At 32.1% G+C, this 23348-nt stretch overlaps 1 protein-coding gene across 3 annotated transcripts in view; it reads right to left on the bottom strand.

Annotated features, from left to right (window-relative positions):
- Positions 1-888: 888 nt before the first annotated feature.
- Positions 889-23348, bottom strand: part of LOC130622637 (centrosomal protein of 70 kDa-like) — a 28738-nt gene continuing 6278 nt past the window's right edge. Inside the window, exons 2-20 of one of the 3 annotated variants that reach the window (XM_057438122.1) lie at positions 23020-23161; positions 16556-16602; positions 14744-14843; positions 12361-12484; positions 10757-10799; positions 10570-10626; positions 10471-10496; positions 10328-10393; positions 9169-9373; positions 8606-8718; positions 8186-8263; positions 7981-8017; positions 7697-7747; positions 7202-7300; positions 6890-7012; positions 6082-6394; positions 3885-3972; positions 2574-2653; positions 889-1556 (exon numbers count right to left, since the gene is read on the bottom strand). In XM_057438122.1, coding sequence (XP_057294105.1) covers positions 1495-1556; positions 2574-2653; positions 3885-3972; positions 6082-6394; positions 6890-7012; positions 7202-7300; positions 7697-7747; positions 7981-8017; positions 8186-8263; positions 8606-8718; positions 9169-9373; positions 10328-10393; positions 10471-10496; positions 10570-10626; positions 10757-10799; positions 12361-12484; positions 14744-14843; positions 16556-16602; positions 23020-23137 — 1830 coding nt within the window. In that variant the 5' untranslated portion in view covers positions 23138-23161 and the 3' untranslated portion in view covers positions 889-1494. Of the gene's footprint in view, positions 1557-2573; positions 2654-3884; positions 3973-6081; positions 6395-6889; positions 7013-7201; positions 7301-7696; positions 7748-7980; positions 8018-8185; positions 8264-8605; positions 8719-9168; positions 9374-10327; positions 10394-10470; positions 10497-10569; positions 10627-10756; positions 10800-11269; positions 11596-12360; positions 12485-14743; positions 14844-16555; positions 16603-23019; positions 23238-23348 lie in introns of those variants that run through there. The other 2 variants (XM_057438123.1, XM_057438124.1) reach the window with 2 other exon arrangements.

Below are 23348 nucleotides of genomic sequence, written 5' to 3'. Positions count from 1 at the left end.
CATAGAAAATTATTTATACCTAACTCATATATATTTACTCAAATAAATGCGCATGCTCAGAAGGGTATCTTTATTCACCGAGATATTTTAGTATCAGCTCTATTTAGTAAGAGTTTTTTAATCAAAGCTTGTTATACTTAAGTTGACGTTCGTATCGCCTGAATAACGCCTCTTTTAAAGACGCGTTTCGTGAATAACGCCCTCTTCTAAAAGTGCATCCTGTGAATTAACGCCTGTCTTAATAACACGTTTCGTAAATGAACACCTCATCTCAATAGTGCATTCCGTGAGTAAAACCTTCCAAAAGTTTATTTCGCGAATAAACGCCCATTCCATCCGCGAATAAACGACCCTTTCTAGAAGTGCATCCCGCGAAATAGAGCTGATTTCTAATATCTGTCTGTCACAAAAATTTCTTGCAAATCGAAGTTGATAGTTTATTTACACATTTCTTAAGGAAAAGAATTTTTTTTGGAATAACTTGCAATTTTCGTATTCTCTTTTTAAGCTCAACCCCAATACCTGGGGACAAGGTTTCTCATTTGTAAATCAAAGTGTCGTGGATGATGAGATCTCCAAAAATACTTTTTGTATATTTTTATACTTTGTCATACATAATTAGAGATTGACTGGAAATATAAACAAATGATTGATTGACAAGCTGACAGACATTTCGTATCCATAGCGAATCTGAAAACAAAGTAGCACTGTTCAGACAGTTAATACGCGATCATAAAAAATTTCAGTTGAGATATCCGCTTGTGGGTAATAAAATACGGAAAAAACACAACTTCGACCCGAGGGCTTGATTTTCTTTATCTTAGACCAATAAAACGAGAGTTCCTGGGTATAAGGTTAATAAAAAAAACTTTACAGAAAACTATAGGATTTTGTAAGAATTGTATTTTTTCCTGTCAGTACTACAAAATTTGGTCCTAATACTTAATACAGTATTGTATCAGCACCACCCGTATTTACGAGCAGAATGTCATGCTTCTCAAGCCATAACTTATAGTTGATCAGTCCAGCTTTGGTCTGCGTGGTCCAACTTTGGTCTGTTTAGTCTAGCGATGGCCTGTGTAGTTCAGCATTTGTGTCATCTAACAATAGTCTGATGTATTTCATGGTAGCCCTTTGTAGTCGTATAAGTCAGCTTTGGTCAGTCGTCAAGGATTGGTCAATGCAGTTCAGCTTCGATCTGCGTAGGACAGCTTTGGTAGATGAGGTCCATCGTTTAATGTTTTGCGTTTTAATATTGTGATAACCAAAACCTTTGATAACTCAGAAACAAGAGTGTCTTTTATGTCAAGCTAATAAAAACGTTGTATTAGATGTGAAAGAGAATCCCTCACACACAAACAGCGCCTTAATCAACCAATGACTAAATTAACCGCTGAAGACTATCAACTTTGCATGAGTACAACACGGTTGGAAAAAAAAATACTCCTCATGTAGTTAACATTTTAAGTGGACAGTCATTTGTTAGTAATTCTTTCATGATGGAAACTGTAGTAGTGCTTTAACAGCTGGCACGATCTCATCAAGACTATCAAGATCTAAAATAAAGGGGTAAAAATACGTGACCGAGAAATTTCCAGTGTATTTAACTCTTCACTTTTCTGATGTTTTAAGCACCACGATTTCTTTGTCAGTGCACGAATGTCATATCAGACTGATGCTGTCCTCCCATGATAAAAAAGGTCTTATGTAATACGAAATAATTGAAGCCTATACAACACACACTCATAAAACTCATTTCCACATGCTCACTTGCTCAGGGTGCCCCGTAATTTTATCTCCGATTTGTAGGAGATTGTAGGTAAATTTTCCGTTAATTTGTATGAGATTACACGGTCAAAAAGCAACAAAAAAGTAGGAGAGAGTAGGTAACTCTTTTCAAACTTTCGCTTAAAAAGTTGCTAATTTTGTATAATATTACTTTAACAGGTCCTGCTAAACAAAAATAGGATTATTAAAACTTAGGAGGAAAACCAATTATGTCCCAAAAATTACAAAAAGCAATAAGGTAAGAATATGTTTATTTGATGGTCCGAAGAAATGTTAAAAACAAAATTTTAGTTAAATGAAAATCTAAACAAGTAGGAGTTTGTATGAGCAATTATATTTTCAGGTAGTTTTATATGTGGTTGTAGGAAAATATAGGAGATTTGTCATTTTGTAGGAGATTGTGAGATTTGTCATTTTGTAGGAGATTGTATGATTTTGTATGTGGAGCACCCTGTTTTTCGTACTAATTTTTGGGCATTTGCGTAAGTTTTTGTTATTGCGCGAATTTTGGCAATTACAGGCAAAACGTAAATTAATTTACGCAAAAACATAATCCTACAGTCTACATAAAAAATCATTAATACTTTCTCAAAAACCACAATTTACCTTTTTCCCCTGTAATTGTGGGGAAATTTAAACTTGTACAAAAATTATTACGCGCGAAATACGTTTCTATTGCTATTGCGCGAAAATACGCAGGAAATATATTTAACCGCGCGAAGATTCATACGCGCGAAAATTAGTACAAAAAGGTAAATATTGATATCAATTATGTGTAGACTTACTCAAAACATCCAACAGTTCATTCACCATGCGATGAAAAGCTTCGTAAAATTCATCATATTTTTCAATACGTCGAATGACACTACGATAGATTTCGAAAAAAACAATTATTAATACTGTCTCCCGTTTATCGGTGTGTTTTCGTCAACTCGGAATGGCGTTAATTTATTTACGGGAGTTACATGGCGTTAATTTATTTACAAAAGTAAACATTTAGCTTTGGTCATCCGAAAAACGATATCATCAAGAACCAGTGGCTGATTTAAATTGGTGCATATGTAACAGGACGTCCGTACTGTCACCAGCATGTACGTTTTACGCTTGAGAGTCGGCAACTCGCAAAAGGTATTTGATAATTTTTACGTCTTGCCAGTTCAGTATATTATGACAAGAAAATAACATTTTTGATAGAAAATTTATTAAACTTTCAGAAAATATATACTCGCGAATTTTATCCAGATTTGTGAAAATTTGTCTGCGTGGAAAAAATAAATTTGCGATAACAAATCCTCACGAAATTACTAGAAATAATTTTTTCGCTATAATTTAATTCGCGAAACTTTTGGAAAAACTATTTTTAATATTAATTTTTTATAACTAATAAAAGTAATGACCACCCTCTATAAAAAGAGAAAGTTCAATTAAAGGCTACCTTATCTCAATAAATAGGCCTAAATTGATAAAAAATACTAAATTCGTGAAAACAATTCTTCGCAAAAAAAACTTAAATTGTTATATTAAGAAAACAAAATCTTAGCGAAATATCTCGACTCGCGATGAAGTCAAAGATCATTTAACTTAAGTTATATGTACTTTTTTAAAAAACAATTCAAAAGTTGCTTCTCTATTGTTTACTTGTTGTTCTGTTGAATCATGGAGGTTGCTTAGAAAGAACAATTTCACATGTTTGCTTGGTGGCTTGTCAAAATCAAACTTTTATTAGTCGCAAGATATCAGATAAACACTGTTCCTACTTCTTTTTTATTTACTCACGTTGGGCTGAGTAATGTTTATCAATGTTATTTCATTTTTTGAAGGATTAAGCCTCGTGTTGCTTCAAAACATTGCTTATATAAAACGTGTATATCACAACATCAGTTTTACTGCTTAATGATATCAGACATCTGATATTAAAAAAAAAATCACAAAAACAAAAACGAGGATAACAGTGAAGTGTAAATAAGGAATTAAATCCGGAAAATCAAATTCTCATTCTCACGAAATGCGATGCTATGCAAAGAATGTTCTAAGCCAATCAAAAATCCTTAAGATTTCACTTGAATAATCATCAAGGTATATAGAAGGATACGAACCTGTCTAACTGCCGGACGTGAAGTAGATGTCTCGCTTTTGCTAATTGTCCGATTGCATCGACCATGTTGTTGAGACTACAATCCGCACCTAAATATAGAAGTGTGAAGACGAATAAACCGGTAAACGAGTGGTGATTGAACAACTCCTTTAAAAAACGCCCAGAAGGCTTAGAAACTACACGAACGCCCACAAAATGAATGATTTCTCTAACTCAAAAGAAAGCGAATAAATCGAACTTCCTTTTAGTTTTTACAATTAATAATCTTTATAATAATAGTCGTATTCTGTTCAAAATGGTTGCCCGCAGCTTTATTTGGAAAATTATTGCGGGGCCCGATTTTTAAGGTCCTCCGTTTTTCGGTTGGACGCAGCATAATTTTGGAATAATTTCAAAATCGCGCTACGCCACAACCGGATAAACAACGGAAAATGCTACGGAGGCCATTTAAGTTTGGAAGTGATGTTGTCCGGTTTGTAAGTCTCTTTTAGCCCTTTTTCTCTTCTAAATACTTTGTATCTATAGTATGTAAGATGAATATATCGTCACGTGTTCTAGCAATGTATAAATCCTAAACAAACCAAGTTTTTGGCTAGCTACGAAACGTAAACTCTAACGCAGCTACCTATAGCTATCTTTATTTTTATTCCTATCCTTTAAAAGTTTTTATTCAGTTTAGTATATTGTTATTTACTTTTATGCAGAAGTTGGGTCTACCTAGCTAGTTCCTTTTAGCTTCCCCTCGCTAATTCTTATGCTTGGCAGCGACTACTTTTATTACTGTTTCAAAAATTTATTCTGCAAAATAAAATTGCTGAGTAATTTTTTAAACTGAACCGGGTTAACGTCAGGCAGTTCACTGATTTCTTTTAAAACCGAAGCGATAAGGAATTTTGGAAAATGGTAGTACGCCTATGCGATTCACCTGTTAAGCACTCAGCCTGGTGTTAACAACGGGCTGTTTCCTGTATTTTTATTTAATCCGTTGTCATAAAAATTTTTTAACCTGCAATAAACGTTCAACCCCGTGTTAACAACAGGGTGTTTTGTGTGTTTTTTTTTTTAAATTAAAGTTGCGATAAGTTTTTTTTGGAAAAGGCTATTATGGCTATAACGCATGTATGACACCATTTACATGTCATGATTAGTTTGTTAAGTTTTAATGAAACTTATTCTGCAAAATGAAATATTGCCTGATTGTTTTTGTTATGACGGAGTAACAACGGTTTGTAAACTCTGTGTTACTTCAGATTTTGTTGCAGGAAAGTTATTTTTTTGAAAAATATGTTACAGTCGCAACACTACAATGGTGTGTGCGCTTCACTTGATTAACGACATACTGCATAACCGTACTAAAGCACTACACCTCATAGGGTTGCACAGTCTGCGGTCCTTATTAAGCGCTCCTTAAGGCGTTTAACAACAGTTACTTGTGGCTTAACTGGGCGGTTTGACGCCGGGTCTTCCGGCTAGTCTCTACAATAATAGCCGTCGTCTGTCTGTTCTTGCGTCTGGTTGTCCTTCTGTTACGGAAACACGAAATGCGATTGCTAGATAAAGGACGGGCGACCCCGTGGATTTTTCCACGGATTAATCTCCTTTAATAATAGCCGTATTCCGTCTGTCTGTTCGTGCGTTTGTTTGCCTTTTTGTTACGGAAACACGAAATGCGATATATAAAGGACGGGAAACCTCGTAGATTTTTCCACGGGTTAACGACTAGTTAATTGGTAATGTGAGTGGGACACTTTTTGAATCACTGCTGTGGTGTAGTTATTTTTGCAATGTACTCTAATTAACACCTTTTAAAAAACGCCGATAGAGAAATCAGTAGTTATTAATGAAAAGGTACCGTACGCATGTCGCTAATTACTAAATTTAGTGAATTAGTAAAGTCGATATTGATATACTTTTTTCTTTTCTTAGCTATTCCAGCTCAACTGCTGGCTTTTCCTTTCCTTCCACTATAAGTATGTTTCATTACATACACGTTCGTTTTATAAGAATACAATGTTTTTTCAATTTAGGCTGAGAATAAAATTTACGCAAATAAAGTACAAGCCGTGGAAATGAAGTACAAGTCGCGCAAATAAAGTAAAAGTCGCGCAAATGAAGTAAAAGCCGCGCAAATGAAGTAAAAGCCGCGCAAATGAAGTAAAAGTCGCAAGTAAAACTCACACAAATGAAATAAAACTCACGCAAATGAAGGATTTCACGTATCGACTTGAAAACATTCACCAATTCAAAATGTTTCACATAGACATCGTGCATCCTTGTGTACACAGCTTCGTATTTTTGCACGTCAAACAATCGCATGAAATGTTGAACTATGTTTTTATATATGTCTGTGTCTTCCTGCGATATAGTAGGGCCTTTATAAAAGTCGGCTGTAACGTTTTTTAATAGCTGTATAATGTGTGTCGGTGATATATCATCTTGGATAGAAGACTCATCACTGATCTTCCAAGGTGTGATCAAAAGAGTAAGATCTTTTAATGCTGAGTAGATCTCCTACAAATATAAATATATAACACAAAATGGAAACAGCAACACTATAAAATGGTGGTATAATCTTTTTTAAGTACAAGCAGAAACAAATGAGTGTATGTCTGGAAATTAATTTACTGCGGTCATAAGCTCAAGAATCATATTACTAAACTTTAGTCCAACATATTAGGTTGACATATTAGGTTCTTCTTAAAAAAGTACTCCTTAAAGGAAATGTATACATGATAAGAAAACATTATGTTCTAGATACTGCTAAACCGGAACATAAAATCAAGATAAGATGGGATCTTTTGTTTGAGATGAGGTAAAATTGCGCTGAAACCAATAATAATAGAAATAATCATTTTCAAAAAATCAAAAAATTCCGCAATTTGAAAAACCGCAAACTTTTTTGCATTTTCGGGGAATTCATTTTTCGCAGTTGGACAAATTCAATGTATTTCGCGGAAACTTATTGTCGTCGATAATTAAAATTTAAATTTTGCCGAAAATGATTACCTCGAGTTCTTTGCGTTCTGTTTTCCACTCATCGACAGCAGATAGAAGTTTCATTCTATCGTCTAAAACTCTCATACTAGATGGCGCGTCACCTAGTAACATGTCGCTTACTTTCTCCAGTAACTAAAATAAACAAACAAATGATAAAAAATAACAAACATAAAGAAAGAGAAAAATTGAAAGTACCACCAGACACAACAATCTTCACATTGACGGCATGATGAGTGAAGACGAATTATTATCAAATAAAGTCTTCGTTTTAAAACATTTTTGTGATCTTTACCTAACCAACCACCGTCCTTTTCTACTTACTTTTTCTATTTCATTAAAATAGTTCTTTTTCTTCTCGTAAGACCTTGCCACCATCAAGGCATCGTTGATATCGTCCACATTCAATGCATAGCAGATATCCTAAAGTTAAACAAAGTGGATTTCTTTCAAGTCTTTAGAAAATGCGTGGAATCACACAGGGTATAAGTTTTGGCCAATTAAAAAGCAATTCCCTATATCATATCATTTTACGCGATCATACTTTTTTTGTGGCACCACTCCGATTTTAATTTTTATCGCTAGCCTATTTGCTTTACTAGCAACAAAGAGTAGATTCATTGAGTATATTTTGCACCACTCAAATGTGACAGTCAAAAAACAGAAGTTTCCCAAGTACATGAAGATTACCGCAAAAAAACTTCATCTGTTTTACTTAATAGTCTTTTGTTAAAAACACGTGCTCTCTATTCAAACTACTGCATCTGCACAGCAGTAACAATAGATTTCTAAAATTTAAAAAACGCATGCCAAACTCACGCGCAAGTATCTTTGACAGTCATGTATTGGTATTTTTCCGACTTCATGTATCTAAAGAAACAATCAGTTATATATAGCTTTCGAAGCGTACGCTTTTAAGGGAAGAGAAAATTATGTATATACTAGGTTAATTGTCCTGCTTTTGCATGGCATAACCATTTTCTCCATCCTAACTAATTTAAAATATGAAAGCCCAGGAAAATATATCAAAAACAGAAACAATTCTTATACATTCAAACATTCATTCATTTATTTATTCATTCAATACAATAAAGATATCCTACTTTTGAGGTCGTAGTATGTCCTCCATCTAATAGATATCTAAAGATTGTTAGAAATAGAAATTATGAACAAAGTAAAAACATACAAGCATACTTTTCTTTAAAAATTTCACGAACTTTAAGTTAACGATCGAATTTATATACGATTTTTGCGTGCATCAAGGAGAAATAATTTAAAGTATGTGAGAATAACTACGGTCACACTTACGTGAGATTGTTACGCTTAAGTATTTGTTGCAGCTTTCTATGCTGTTTGTGCAGCTCTTCATATCTGCTTCCATCTAGTCTGCAATCAAAGGGTACATGCTTTAACAGAACGTTGCACAAGATATTCAGTGTACCGAATATTATTTAGTTTTTAAAAATTGTGAAAATCATGAATTTTGAATTTAAGCTTACCTCCCACTAAAAAACAAGTTGGTTTTATTTGAAAGAGCTTGAAAAGTTGTCTATGAATCTTTTTATTTTTGAGAAAAATCTTTATGGTCTTGAACGTTTAGGTAATTATGCAGAATTATGACATCATAAGTTGGTATGCTGGTATGAACGATAATCAGGGTACTAAGTATTAGTGCGCGTAACTATTTTCTTTATATGCGTAATTATTTCCAGGGAAGAAACTACTTACCTTGTGTTGTGAGAATTTTCATTCAAATTGTGTATTTTGCTGTGAAGTTTGGAATTCTCATCTTTCAATTCTCCATTTTTTATTTTTAAAGATGCACATTTCTTCCGGTATTTCTAGAGATGAAAACATGTAAAAATACATCCTTGTATGGTTGATGCCAAACTTTAAAAGGCTCTCCCAGCTTTTGAATACCTTCAAGAAATTGCCTATATTCCGAATCTACGTATTATGCAATTTGTCAACATATTCCTAATACTATAAATTATTATTTTCTGAAGTGTGACAAAAAAAAAAAATAGAAATAATTAGTCTCTTCTGGGATATAGCAATATGAAGTGTTAAAACTAAAAATCAAAATGCTGTCAAGTGAATTCATGGTTGGCCTGACTTTTTAAAAGACATGGTATAAATGTTTTTATAAAATCTTGCATACTCCAAGTATCATTTTTAGTGCGTCCTTAGCACAAAATCTGTTATGTGACAGACAGGCGTGGGTTGTCATAACAGACACCTTACGTTCTTTGAAAAACATACTTGCAAAGTGAAAAATAAGTTGAACTAACGTGCAGCTTCATATCCATAACATCCGAAAGTTGCTGTTGTTGTTCTGTTTGTACGGACCTCGGTGTACACTCTGGTGTCAGCTTCTTGAAACACCTATCAGTATTCACAGGAAGTTGAAAAAGTTGGTTCGAGGATGGAATGTTGAGAAAAGTTTGAGGATGTATTTTTTCATGCGTTTCACTTTTCAGCATAGTTAGCGACTGCCTAAAATAAATAAAAAATAAATAAATAAAAACTATAAAACAGTTACGGTAAAAAGAATCTCTGGCATTGTACATAGAATATTGTAAGAAGAGGAATTTTTAACATCTTGGTAATAAGAAATATTAAGGTTAACTGCCTGTGGTGGAGAGCTAAAATAAAAAGCTAATGAAACCCTGTTGTTAAGGTTTCTAGAGTCAAGGTCGATAAAACCAGAAGGGTCAAGGGGCAATACACCCCCTTCTTCCAACCCCTTAATAAAAAACATAAAAACACACACAAACTTTTTATCCGAGGCAGTTTGATAGTTAATTTTAGAAAGTTAGTTTGCTAAATTTAAAAGTTTTAACCCATATGGAGGTCCCAATTCCTAGTTGGGCCTTCTCACTCACTTATTTGCCTCTCCATTTTTTAAACCAATTTGTTATCCGTGAGATTAATATAGTGGGATTCTTTAATTTTTAGCATAACAAGACACAACCGCGGCAAAAGACACATAGGTAATGCAGGAACACCAGAAAACAAGCACAAAAAAAATTAGATTATGCTTTTATGCAGCGTGATGCTTTTTTTAGGGATATCTTAAACACATTTAAATTCTGTGTTGTAGCTTATTAGGAATTACTGGCTTTCGCGGTAACTTTTTTTACACAAATTACACGAGTATTCAAATTTTTCCTTAATTTTTTTTTTTAATTTTAAGTTTAAATATGCCTGTCAGAACTGTTGTCAAAAAGCACATTGTGGGTAACCAAAGTTAGCTATGTACTTAACATATGTAGCTACGTACTAAAAATGTCTCCACAAAAATTTTTTCAGAAGTGGCTTTAATTCTGCCTTTTTTCTTTTTTTGCCAGGTTCATTCTTAAATTTTAAATTATCACCTTAATTTCTTAGAAAAGATGCGCTACGGGGCCAAGTATTACATTGTTTTTTACTGTAGAGAAAGACACATACCGGAGCTCGTTAATCTCTGCTTGCAAAGCTTCTATGCGATGCTCATATCTTTGTTTAAGCATTATCCTAAATTCACAGTTATATATCAAAGCTTGGTATAATTAAAAAGAAAACTTTAAAAGTAAAAAACATATCGGCCTTACCTATATGTTCGTGTACCCTCACTTTCCTAAAACAACAAATTTTCTAAACTATGATCAGATGATAAGAGAAAAACTAATTGAATGTAGCATTGCATTTACATGTAATTGAGGGTTAGTGTGTGATGCTGTTTCATGCTGTTCATGACCTCTTTGGTGCTAAAGAAATAAGAAAAAAAATGATATGACTTTCGTCAATAACAATCAAAGAGTGTGTTTGACTTTCAGACAGCAAAGCTAATAAGTAATTGATCGGCTATAATGTTTTTGAAGTTCCTATATATTTTACCTTTCCTTTCTTGACTTCTCTTTCAAGTTCTTTTTTGCTTTCCCTACAAATTATATAAAAAAAAACGTTGATAAAAAATATCAAAAAAAAGTTGATGGATTGTCAGTGGAACTTAAAAAAAAAATATCAGTAAAAGACGATTGGGTAGGTAGACAGTGTAATGACAAAATTAAAAGCATCCTTATCAACTTTTCACATCATTTTAAAATTACAAGCTCCGAAATTAAGTACTTTGCTATACAAATCGTGCATAATCCAGGACTAACAACTAGTCTACGATACATTAAAAACAACTCTTAAGCTATATCAGTCCGGTCATTTTTAAGGCATTAAATCAGTCAGCAAATACACTAATACTAACGTACATTAAACTAATCTGTGACTACACTTAGTCAGTGTATTCATGCAGTGTATCCAACATCTTTCTACATTCCATGATGTATAGCTAACTTGAACTATAGTTAACTATTTAAAGTTTTTTTTATAAAATATATAATCTATATTCATACTCACCCACTGTAGTTGCTACAATGACACAATGAGTGAACTAATGTTCTGCATACTCCACTACTCCTCATGTTTTACTGCCTTTTGCTAACTAATCTGTACATAAACAAACTTATTTGAGAACATAATCATTTTCTGCATAAGTAAACAAACTATACAACATTCTGTACAAAAATAAAGACAACAATAAAAATATACAGAACTAACTATACAGAATAAGCCTTACTTTAAAAGTTTTTTTTTACTGTTATAAGGATTTTACTTAGCATTAATTTCTTTTACTTTTTTTACCAAATTTTACAGTTATTTCATCAAAATCTCTGTAAAGACACATCTCCAAACATTTAAATTTCCCAGAAAAGAAGGCTGCAGCACAACAAGTTGCTGCAAAGGAAAAAAGTTCTTGGAATCCTTCATACTTAGGGGCGTTTAAGGCATTTCCACAAAGTATGATGAATATTAGAGATTTTCATTATGGACATCTAGACTGGTATAAATGTTATTAAAGTTCCACAGATACCTTGTACTAACTATACAAATACATGAACTACATGAATACAACTGTACATAATATTTCAAGGTTATCCTATTTATTGTATTGGAGCTGATTGATCATTTGATTATTTCCATCTCCAAGCTTGTACGATTTTAACGCCTTACACAACTAGGAAAGTTTTTTTCACAATTTATTAAGTTCTACCTTAGTTTTAAGTTCTTTTTATGATGTTAATTACTAACAGTTCAATAACTGTTAGGTTTGCTGGTCTCTTCAAGATTGGGGGATTTAACGAAAATATGCTTAAAAAAAATCTAGAATGCTAATCTAAGTTTTGCCATTACTCATTGACCTTCATTGGACCAAAATATAAAATTTTTTGTTTATTACAAACTAAGAAAACTTTAAACTTAAGACCTCTAAAACAATCTCCGGGTTATAAAGATATTTTAAACAGAACTCTCAGGTTTTCCCTGAGACATCAGGTTCTTCAGGTTTTAAGACTCTGTATACACTTTACCTCTTACACTCTTTATGAAAAACAAAAAAATAAAAAAAAAAAGGGATGCAAAAAGAAATTTTTTAAAAAAAATAAGCTTACTTCAATTTTGTAGATTCACTTGCAAGTTCTTCAAATAGTGTCTGACGTCTTTCATTTTCCTGTAGCAAATGAAAAATCGTCTTTCGCATTGTTTCTGCATTTTCTTCATCAAGCACAACAAATCCTAAAAATAAAGTTTGTTTTAGTAAGATTTGGCATACAAAAGATCTTTGCAAAATCTTTGTTACATTTAACCGAATACAAAAATATTTAGATACTACTATTGAAAAGTTTAAAAATTGACTCTTTCATTAATCTTTGCATATTTTTGAACAAACTTTTATTGTGCACAATCAGTCTCTTACTGGAAAATATTAAAGTTATGGTATAACCACTAATCACACACACTCAGTGTATCTAAGATACACTTTTTTTTAAAACATGAATTCTAAAAGATGAAAAATTTCCTTCTTATTCAAATATCCATTATTTTGCTCATTCAAAAAATAGAGTAGCAGTGGCACGATAACTTATGTGCAAATTATTTTAAAAGCTAAAGTTTTTTTTCGAATTTGACCCCTTAATCTATATCTCTTGGATGCCCATCAATACTTAAAATTAGCGTCAGCATTAATTTGAATTAATTTGAAGATACCATAGTTGCGTCGGCAAAAAAACGTAATTTTGTTGCAAAATTTTTAAATAACAATAATAACTCCTTGCGACTACAAAATAATCACATTCGATTTTTAATAAGTTAGGCCACTATCACTAACTAAAATCAGTCAGGCTACATAAATACTGTAATAATAATTGAAAAAATTGTATGTTGTATTAAAAAGAAGTCCGGAAGTTCTCTCTATCACACGACACACCAGGCAATAAGTCAGCCCTGGTCTCAGTTTTGTGAAGAGAGATGTTCTGCGAAGACTCTAACAATTGGGTCTCCTGTACAATTTTGCTTCATGTTGAACTGCGCCCATTTTTTAAGTATGTCACCGGCGACTTCTGTGATAGACAACCTAATGATCCCCTAATCTCTAAACATAAAACATAAAAAGCCAGTTGGCAGTGAACTATTAACCAATCGAAGTTCGCCATCCTGAAGGTATGTCGATAAGACTTGTACTTCATTCCCATTTGACATCGTCTTAGGTCAATGCATTGAATTTATGAGAGGTCTAGCCCTACTAAAAGGTGAATGACGAAAGTTATTGCAAGCTGAAAAATTTTACTACAAAAAAATATTGCCGACGCAATGCCGACGCAAATTAGTTATAATGTATCTTACATCGGCAGTTTTATTGCCCATGCCCATAGATACCTATTAATGCCCATCGATACCTATTTCTTTGGATTTTTACAGCAAAAACACACATTTTTTTAAGCATTTGAAGAAACAAGTTCCAAATTACAAGCCTTTAACATGTTCCTATAATTAAAAAAAAATTAATACATGGCAAAAATAGGCAAATTTATTTCTGTGGTCTAAAAATTAAATTTTTCCATAATTTAATATCATATCATTTGCATTTATATTATGACTCTGTACTAACACCACTTTTGGTACACATATTACATCAAAACATTTTTCTTTCTCTTTAATAGATTTACCATATGATGGAAAGTGTTTTTAACCAACCTAAATTTATTTGCTATACTTGGCTCCCCCCTCCCTATATGTCTGCCTACGTTTTATACCAAAGACACGAAAGGTTTTTCTTGCCACACGATCTTATTATATTTACTGGTCACCTATTTCTTGTCTGTATATAAGGAGGGGCTACCGCCTCTTTGGAAAATGTTTTGGGTTCAGATTTTTCACTACTGCTTCATTTTTAGCTGTTGTGATGAATACATCATCAGTGGCTCCTTCTGACATTTCCTCTTAACATGTATCAGGTTCCACTTCCTCCTCTGAAGAAAATGAAATGAGTGACAATTTTTTGTCATTGTTATCACAGGCTGTTCTTTGTTAGTTATTTTCTTTGTTAGTTCTGCGTTTTTTTATAGTTTACATAAACATCCAATCCAGGGTCTTAAACATATTATTTTATTAGTTTTAAGATGAAATAATATTATACCAGACGTAGTTAAGATGTTACCAAAAATTTTAAATGCGAACACAAAAAGACGATATTCTAGAACAAGTCAATTTTGCAGGACCTAGCCTTTTTTTCTATATAAAAATGCACTATAGTGTTGTAATTCTCACTATATTATTTGAACCGTTCTACATTTTCTATGTTGAGAGCAAAATTATTAAAAATCACCTGCAACAACTACTGTTGAAAGTTTAATTTTTATGTATGTAATGTGAAAGAGAAATAGGCAATCCAACATAACTTCTACTCAATGCTTCAAATGGTATTAAGATTTTCTTTTACTTCACAAAACCAAAAAAAAGAATTGAGTCAAGGGACTGTGTGACAAGATTACATACCTTCTGCAGCTTGAAATTTGGATGGGTGAGTTAAAACAATTGCATTTAAACCACGATTTTGTAACTTTTCATTAACACTAACCCAATCTGCTTGCTCAATCTATACAGTAATAACACATAAATAAATATTACGTGATCAAATCAAACGACAATGAGTGATTTTGAAATAACTAAGTAATTGCAGCGAACAGCAATTTTATATAAGCCAAGTTTTTAAAAATATTGTTGGAAATTTGGTGTATCTTATTCTTATGCAATATTAAAATTCTGGTACCAGCTTGGGACATTTTATTACACTTATTTTTTTATATAACGAAGTGCAATGTTAAATGACACAGTAACAGTCCATACTCAATACATATACTGGGTTTAAATTAGGCCTAACTTCGAAATTAGCAGATCGAAATGTCGTCTTTGCAAATCATTTTACAAAGAAAATCTTAAAACTGTGAATCTTATTTTTTCATCAATTATTTTAATCATCTAGTTCGATAACTAGTCAGTAGCATGTGGGAATTTACCAGGCGAATCCTATCAAACATATTTCCTTCATTGCTATTACATGCATCCTTGCCCACCTGTAAACGTGAATAAATGAAATTTACTTAAATAAGAGTTGTTATAAATAACAATTAACAAGGAATCAATGGAAATTGTCTACAATGCACCCAGACTACAAAAGGTTTTTTCATCTACAGAAGATTTTTACAAAGAGGGAATTGCGAAGTGCAATGTTAAATGACACAGTAACAGTCCATACTCAATACATATACTGGGTTTAAATTAGGCCTAACTTCGAAATTAGCAGATCGAAATGTCGTCTTTGCAAATCATTTTACAAAGAAAATCTTAAAACTGTGAATCTTATTTTTTCATCAATTATTTTAATCATCTAGTTCGATAACTAGTCAGTAGCATGTGGGAATTTACCAGGCGAATCCTATCAAACATATTTCCTTCATTGCTATTACATGCATCCTTGCCCACCTGTAAACGTGAATAAATGAAATTTACTTAAATAAGAGTTGTTATAAATAACAATTAACAAGGAATCAATGGAAATTGTCTACAATGCACCCAGACTACAAAAGGTTTTTTCATCTACAGAAGATTTTTACAAAGAGGGAATTGATGCAAGAAGTCTTAGTCTTGCAACGCTCTACCACTAAGTCAACTGCCTTTTTAAAAGTAGTACAAACTTATCCCTTGGTTAAAGATTTAGGTAAAATGGTGAAGATATTTTATTTCATATAAATGATGTGATTTTTTATAATAAATAAATATTTCTTAGATAAGTAAGATGGTTTTAACTTTCTTGATATTTCAAGTTTTTCTGTCTGATTTATTTGTATCTGGCTGATATTTTTTAATACATATAAATAAATTTCTAAATAGTTTTTTTGTTTTTTCTTAAAAAATTTACATTGTATACAGAATTTTAAGAATTTTCACTCTTGATGTTAACAAATCTTTACACAGGGTAAGCAAAATATTTACAATTGAATGTAAAAAATCTTATAATTTGCATCGTGTAAAAAAATGTGAAATATAACTGATCAATTTGAGATATTTTTCCAGCTAATGATATAAATACTAATTTTTATTAATAAAATAGAAAAAATGAAAAGTTTTTTAACATATTGCTGAGAAACGTTAAAAGCCTATAACAAACAAAATAATAGTGTATGGTAATTTGTGCACTTTAACAATCTTTGCGCAAAGGCGCACACAAAGATTGCACACCAAAGTTTTAAAACCTTCCTAGAATAGCCTAACCCTAGGTTCCTTGGATTTTAAACTACTTCTACTCACAGGATGTTCACTGTTGGTTAATGATATTTGTTGCAGGTCCGTTGTAGCTAAACAAATAAATTTCAGTGAAAATTAGATAATCTTGATAATATGTAACAAAACTGTTACCTTCAAAACATTTTCTTTTTTCTAAATCGCAGGATTTAAAATAAAATAAAATTCTATGTCTCATTTGTCTGTATCTATCTCTCTGTAATAGGCAAATGGAATAATATACACAAATGAGACATAAAAACTTGGTGTCAAAACAAGATTAAATTCAAAGAAATTCTTAAAATTGTTAAAGCACAAATGAGACATAAAACTTGATGTCAAAACAAAAGATTAAAGTCAAAGAAATTCTTAAAATTGTTAAAGCTGTCTCAGACTACTTTATAACACAGTCCTGTGAAGTTTGTGCAGAGAATACTGGTATTGTCATTGAAGCCTCAGCTCTCAATGTGTTCAGGCTTAATATATATGTTATATATTCAGAAAAATGTTGTTTATTCAGATTTAAAGCTCTGCTTTAATGAAATACAATTTTATGAGAATGTATAGTTGAGTTTAGATCTAACACAGTCTAGATCAGATTGGAAGAGGGTCATTAATATACCCCATCCAACCCATGCTAGCATGGAAAACGGACATTAAGCCGAAAATGATGATGATGATGTAATTTTGCCGATTTCATGAATCAAAATTTGGATATTTCACAAGAATTTAATTTGGCGAATGGATAGTTTCAATAAATTTTGTGAGAATTTATTTTTGCGAAAAGTTAATTTTTTTACATAATTTTATGTTTAATCTTTTATTCTAGATGTTTTTACAATACCACATCTCTAACCAGGTATTATTCCTATTTATGTATTGTTCTAAACAATAGATTTAATGTTTTTAATTTTATTAAGTTTAAATTCCAGCTTGATATTCTCAAAAGGCATATATTTATAAAAGATAAATTTTCTAACTACAGGATGGTTATAGCTCAGTTAGCAAAAGAGAATTTTAATTTAATTTTGAAAAATCAAAATGCTTTATTTTGACATACATAAAGAAAAATAAAAGGTTGTGCACGAAAAGCATGTAAATTATTGATTGTAAATTTTCCTTGTATTCACAAACTTAAATTTTGCATTATTTAAACAATTTAATCTTTTATTTTATATTCCGCCTAGGTTTTGACTATAAGCCATCCCTTAAAACAACCTTGCAAAATGCCAGTGAACAAGGTGGGCGTTTGTGCAAGGACAAGCAAAAAAGGAACCCACAAAAACGTCCTATTTCCGTGATTTGCATCTTAATTCCGTGATGGGTTTTTTCCAATGCAAGATCCACTGGAATTAGTCTATTTTATAATTAAAATGGTTGCAATACTTAGCGATTTGTCTCAGATGAAGCTAGTAGCTGTTTTAACATCGACATGTACCTTTTTTCGATGCTCAAAAAACAGACGCAACATTAGGAAAACTTGGTGACGCGAATTACCAAAGGGGATGTGTGGAGGAGAGCACATAATATTATTATGAATCTAGACAGACAGGAGAATATTTTTAAAAAGAATTTTTTATTGCACATGTGCTCTTCAGCTTATTCCTGCTTAGTCATTTTAATTTACTGGTAAGCATGATTTCAATTTCTATACATTATACAAAACAATTTATAGAAACCTTCTTATAAGTTGCAGCATAAATTTTCATAATTAGAATGATAATCAGTTGATTTTTAAAAATCATCTATATAATAAAACGCCAGTTCCGTGTGTCTGTAACAGGCAAAGTGGATGTGTTCATTTTCCTTTGATGTTGCCAAAAAATGCATTTCTAATATGTTAAATTTTCTGATGTTACGGCGCGACGTCAAAAACACTACTTTAAAGTCAATATCCTATATTAAATTGATGAAGCCATTCCAGTGCCTTAAAACTTTGAGGCCAAATAACTTGGAAAAGACATTGTGACGTCAATGTTTTGTCACCGCGTGGGTAACTGGGACCAATTTCCAAACCTGGGTCTCCAAATCGGTTTCGCAATGGATGGGCTTATTACGTCATCAAAAAACCTCTAAACCACAATATTTCTGTACTGTTTATCAGAAGGACATGATCCTATATTTTCTTGATCAGCATTTCAAGATCTATAAGATTTTTTGTTGCTTTATTAGGGACTTTCCTGCATCAGCAAAAATTTTAAACCCTTATATCTCATTAACCATTCATCAAAAGCACGTGATTACATACATTTTCTTGATCAGCGCTTTAAGCTTTATACAATAGAGGGAAAGTAAAAACCAGGTTCTTATTTCTTTTGCAGGTGGGTTGCTGACGTCATCAAAATTCAAATGACGCTTTTTTTTTATTTTCATCTTGGCTCAGTGGATATTTCCACGGGCACTTTCGACTAGTATTACAAATATTTACATAACACTAAGGTGATAATCAGATATTATTTCTCTTGACATAACATTTGGGTAATACTCGCTTAAGAATGAGAAACAAATAATAAAAACTCAGTTTACTTAAGGATACGGTAACCCCCTGAGACACATACTTAGTATATTTAAAATATCCCCTCTGTTCGCTATATTACCTCTAGCAAATATATATATTCTGAAAGCCAAATAAATTATCTCTAGAATGATGATAAAATATTTTCATAAAAAAAATCCAAAAAGTAGAAAAAAAGTTATATACAAAAATTCACCCTTCCAGTTCATTTTTTTAAACACTCTCTTCAGTAAAGTTTTTGTTTGTTGAAAAAATATGATTGCGAAGCTCTTATTCAGCTCTAAAAAACTATGTTTTTTTTACTCAAAACAACATGTGGTTCCAAAAATATAGCATATTTTGTGTCACAATAGCTGTTTTATGACAGATTTATCTATTTTTAAGCATGATAGATCAATAACTCGATATTTCTTCACTTTCTGCGTTTAAAAAAGCAAAGTTTTGTAGCCAAAGATATGGCTTGTTTCGTAGAATTTCGACAAGATGGAGGAGAGTGTTCGACAAAAAGCAAATCAAAGACCTTTGCTTTTACCTGCAAGAATCATGGTTACACCCACTTAAACGTTATGAATAATTAATAACTCATGAATATTTTATTTGAAATTAAAGGCAAAGTGTTTTCGCAGAACTTTGGGTCTAGTTATTGTTAAACAGATAACAGGATAACATAACATAACAGGATAAAAACGAAAAAAATAAAGAAATAAATTAAAAAGGTATAGATGATAAATAATAATATATTTTTATAAATTATTAAAGTGTAAATGTTTCCTATGTTATATGTAGGGATGCAATTCTTTTATTCGTTCTGCATAACTCTCTTTAATTATTATACAGATTAAATACACATAAGGAATTTTAAAATTTGAGCACACTATTGAAAACACTAAAAGATAAAGAAGATTTTTCTTCATTTTATCACTCTTAACAATAAATATTTTTGATACTTTTTTAAAAAATATCAGGAAATTATGCCAAAGAATCAAAAAAAAAAAAAATATATTTTTTTAAAAAAAAAATGACCCTGAAGGGTGTTACCGTATCCTTAACACTGGTTACTAATTGTCACAGTAGTGGTCGGCATTACAACAAATATATTTCACCATGATTTGTTTTACATGTGCCTAGTATTCAAGATGTAGTCTCACCGTGTTACATTATAATTAGCCTATTTTAGTCAATAAGAATATGAAAAAGAATTTTATTAATCATAAAGGAAGGATGTTATGACTGCCATGTGTTTTTACATAAAATTATAAAATGCGCTAGGATAAAAATGTGCAAAACAAGAAGACGAAAGTAGTCACTGCATTTCTGTGCCTTGCATAGCCCTTTCTATTTCCTTTTTTGCTTCCTTCTTCGTTTAAAACTTTACTTGTAAAAAATAATTTAAAAAAAAACAACACTTATACATAGTTTTGTATGATAGATCGCTCGTCATAACACCACTAATTTCAACTACACATGCGAATTGCAGCATTGAAATTATTCTACTTTTTGAAAGTAGAATAATTTCAATGCATCTGAGAAGCAAGTGCTCTATAAAAAGACCAAATTTATCCAAACAAATTTTCATAGTGGCCAGTTTGTGTGAGATCCAACGAGTGCGGTTTGCTTTTTTGGGTTTAACCCCTTCTTCTATGTAGTCCATTGCAGGAGCGTAAAGATCATGCATTTGACGTAACTCCCAAAGTTTCTTTGGTGCTTTCCGATAAAAATGTGATAGGTCCTTAGTAGCATCTCGGTATCTTTCAACGCATCAGATAAGGCCAATTCCAACCAATGTGCGATGCACCAAATAAATACAAGTCACTCTGACCATTTTACACTATTTTTATTCCCTTGATTTACACTTGCTCCGTCAGAAGTAAATCCAATCAGTTTTGTTGCTGGCATTATGCCGATAGACTCACTTTGCCGATAAACACACTTTTTATGGCACTTTTTATTGTGACCATTTCATCGTAACTTTCAGCGAGAGCAGCTGCAACACCGACAGCATGTTGATGCTTCAAATGAGTCATGCTGAGAAGACACCTTAATTTCTACACAATTTGAGTAAACTGAAGTGGGGTCAAAATGTAATGCAGATATTACTTCATTTTCAACGACTGCATTGTCTGTAGAACCACCACAAAGTACACTAAAAAACTTGGCTTTCGCAAGATCAGCTTTGAGTTGCTGCTTCATATATTTTTATCCATATAATCAATAAATGTTTCACAAGCTTGGCCAGTGTTATACGCTATTCTAATGCCAACTTCATGTTTTCTCTCTAACTTCAGCAACTCTGGATATATTGTCAACCAACAAAATACGCCACTTTAAGTTCTTTTTCGTTTTTTGCATATCTTTTTGACCCATCTTGGCCAAACCAGCGACAACGTTGGAAGAATCGGCTGCAGAGAAAGTTGTAGCTAGTTCATCTAGGGAAACTCTGGCTGCTTTAAATACAGGCTATGGGCTCTTAAGTGATGTCTACTCTTCATGGCATGGTCTTCTACTGCACTTTTTTTGCAGTTTTGGGTGCCAACATCAAAGATGTTGCTGTAATTTGGCAATGTTTTAATCTGGGACTGATACGTCGTACAAAATTTACAGCGTATGTTCTTAACCTTGCCATCTTTTATATCAGCAAAACTGTGCTGTACCAGCTCAGCTTTCCACTTCTCAACAGTAGCAGGTGTTACGGTTCTTGTTGATGTTGGGTGCTTGTGTTGTTTCAGATTTGTTTTGCCTTTGGTCTGCGTATAGTCTGCAAAAAAAAAAAAACAATTAAAAAAAATTAAAGAGACACAAAAGATATTGTGAAAATTAAAGTACTAAATATAACAGAGTAAAGAATTACTATATTCGTTGCTGATTGCTTCGCTAATGTTGGTGGTTTTTTTCCAAAGGCTGAAAATATACTTCTTTGGATTTTCTTCGGCTGCTTACTGCTAACAGAAAAATCAGGACATACTTCGTGCTTCTTTTGCAAAAACAACAAGGGAAATCATTAATTTCACTCATATTTGAAGGAGCAACTAACCTACATGCGATAAATGTGAAATTAAACTTTTTCATTTCTTATAAAAGAGGAAGCGACCGGCGTTCTTTTACCAGTTCGAATGATGTCACTCAGAGATCTGTTATATTAAAATAAATTAAATAATTTTTTAAGACGATGAATTGTTGCAGGTAAAGGAAAATTTTATTCTTCGTTTGGCAAAGCAATTCGAAACCATAGCAGGTCTCATTTAATTGATTTTTTTAATGCTGCAAGTGTTACTTCTATTCAAACAATTTAAAAACGACACCCACATGCGGTATAATATTTTGTTTTGTATAAATTTTGTTAAAATATAGCTATAAACTATTTGAATGAATTTTGAAGTGTTATTTAGCCACCTGGATAAATTTAAAACATTTTTTTATTTTATTTGAAAACGAAGCATATTTTTTCCTATTCGCTTGTGATGACTTTACAAATATATAATTATAAAAATAGAAACTTAAAACCTATTTTGTTTTAATGTTTTAAAGTAGTCCTTAGCGATAGCATTTTTTGCGATTTAATTGGCTGATTAAAATGTGCATGTTTTTTAACGGCGTCTAAGCACATCAATTATTTGTAATATGTGTGATCATGATTAAAAAACTTCCATGATGGCACATGGCAGATGAAAACAAAACGAAAGTGATGCGGAACGAAGATTGATTAAAAGAGACAGATTATATTTAAATTATCTCGTTTTTTTTGCATGTTTCAATTTTTATTTTTTTGAAGTTATAATAGGGGAGATATAGCTAGAGAAACGTGTCGGACAAAATGACAGGCCAGAACTGATTTTCGTCTGACATATTTGCGTCTCGGTCAGACAATGTCTGATGTCCAAACACTATTTCGATGGCTGCTTTTTATATGGCTCACAGGTCGTTTTTATTATTAAAAAAACATTAAATACATGAACAGAAAATGATTATATTGACATACTAAAACTAGTTAAGGAATCTTTTTTTGAGTTAGTGGTTCCTAAATTCGAACCAGATGATTGAGTCACTGATGATGTAGCATCCAGCGTGGGTATTGGTGAATATGTTCCGCTAGACATGCCAACAGAAGACTTTGCACTAATCTAAAAAATAAACACCCTTTTCAAATGACTAAAAAGAAGATGTAGATGTAATGTATTGGCAATGTATTATCAAAACAGGTTTGCACAAGGTCTCAAAAAGAATCACAATTAGTTTCAAATGTTTCAAACATAACCTTGTATAAATTATTGCTATCCTAATGTACTAAATGGGATTGCAAAAATTATT

The sequence above is a fragment of the Hydractinia symbiolongicarpus genome, chromosome 12 (assembly GCF_029227915.1).
Source record: "Hydractinia symbiolongicarpus strain clone_291-10 chromosome 12, HSymV2.1, whole genome shotgun sequence".
NCBI lineage: Eukaryota > Metazoa > Cnidaria > Hydrozoa > Anthoathecata > Hydractiniidae > Hydractinia > Hydractinia symbiolongicarpus.
This window is presented reverse-complemented; position numbering and strand designations above follow the sequence as displayed.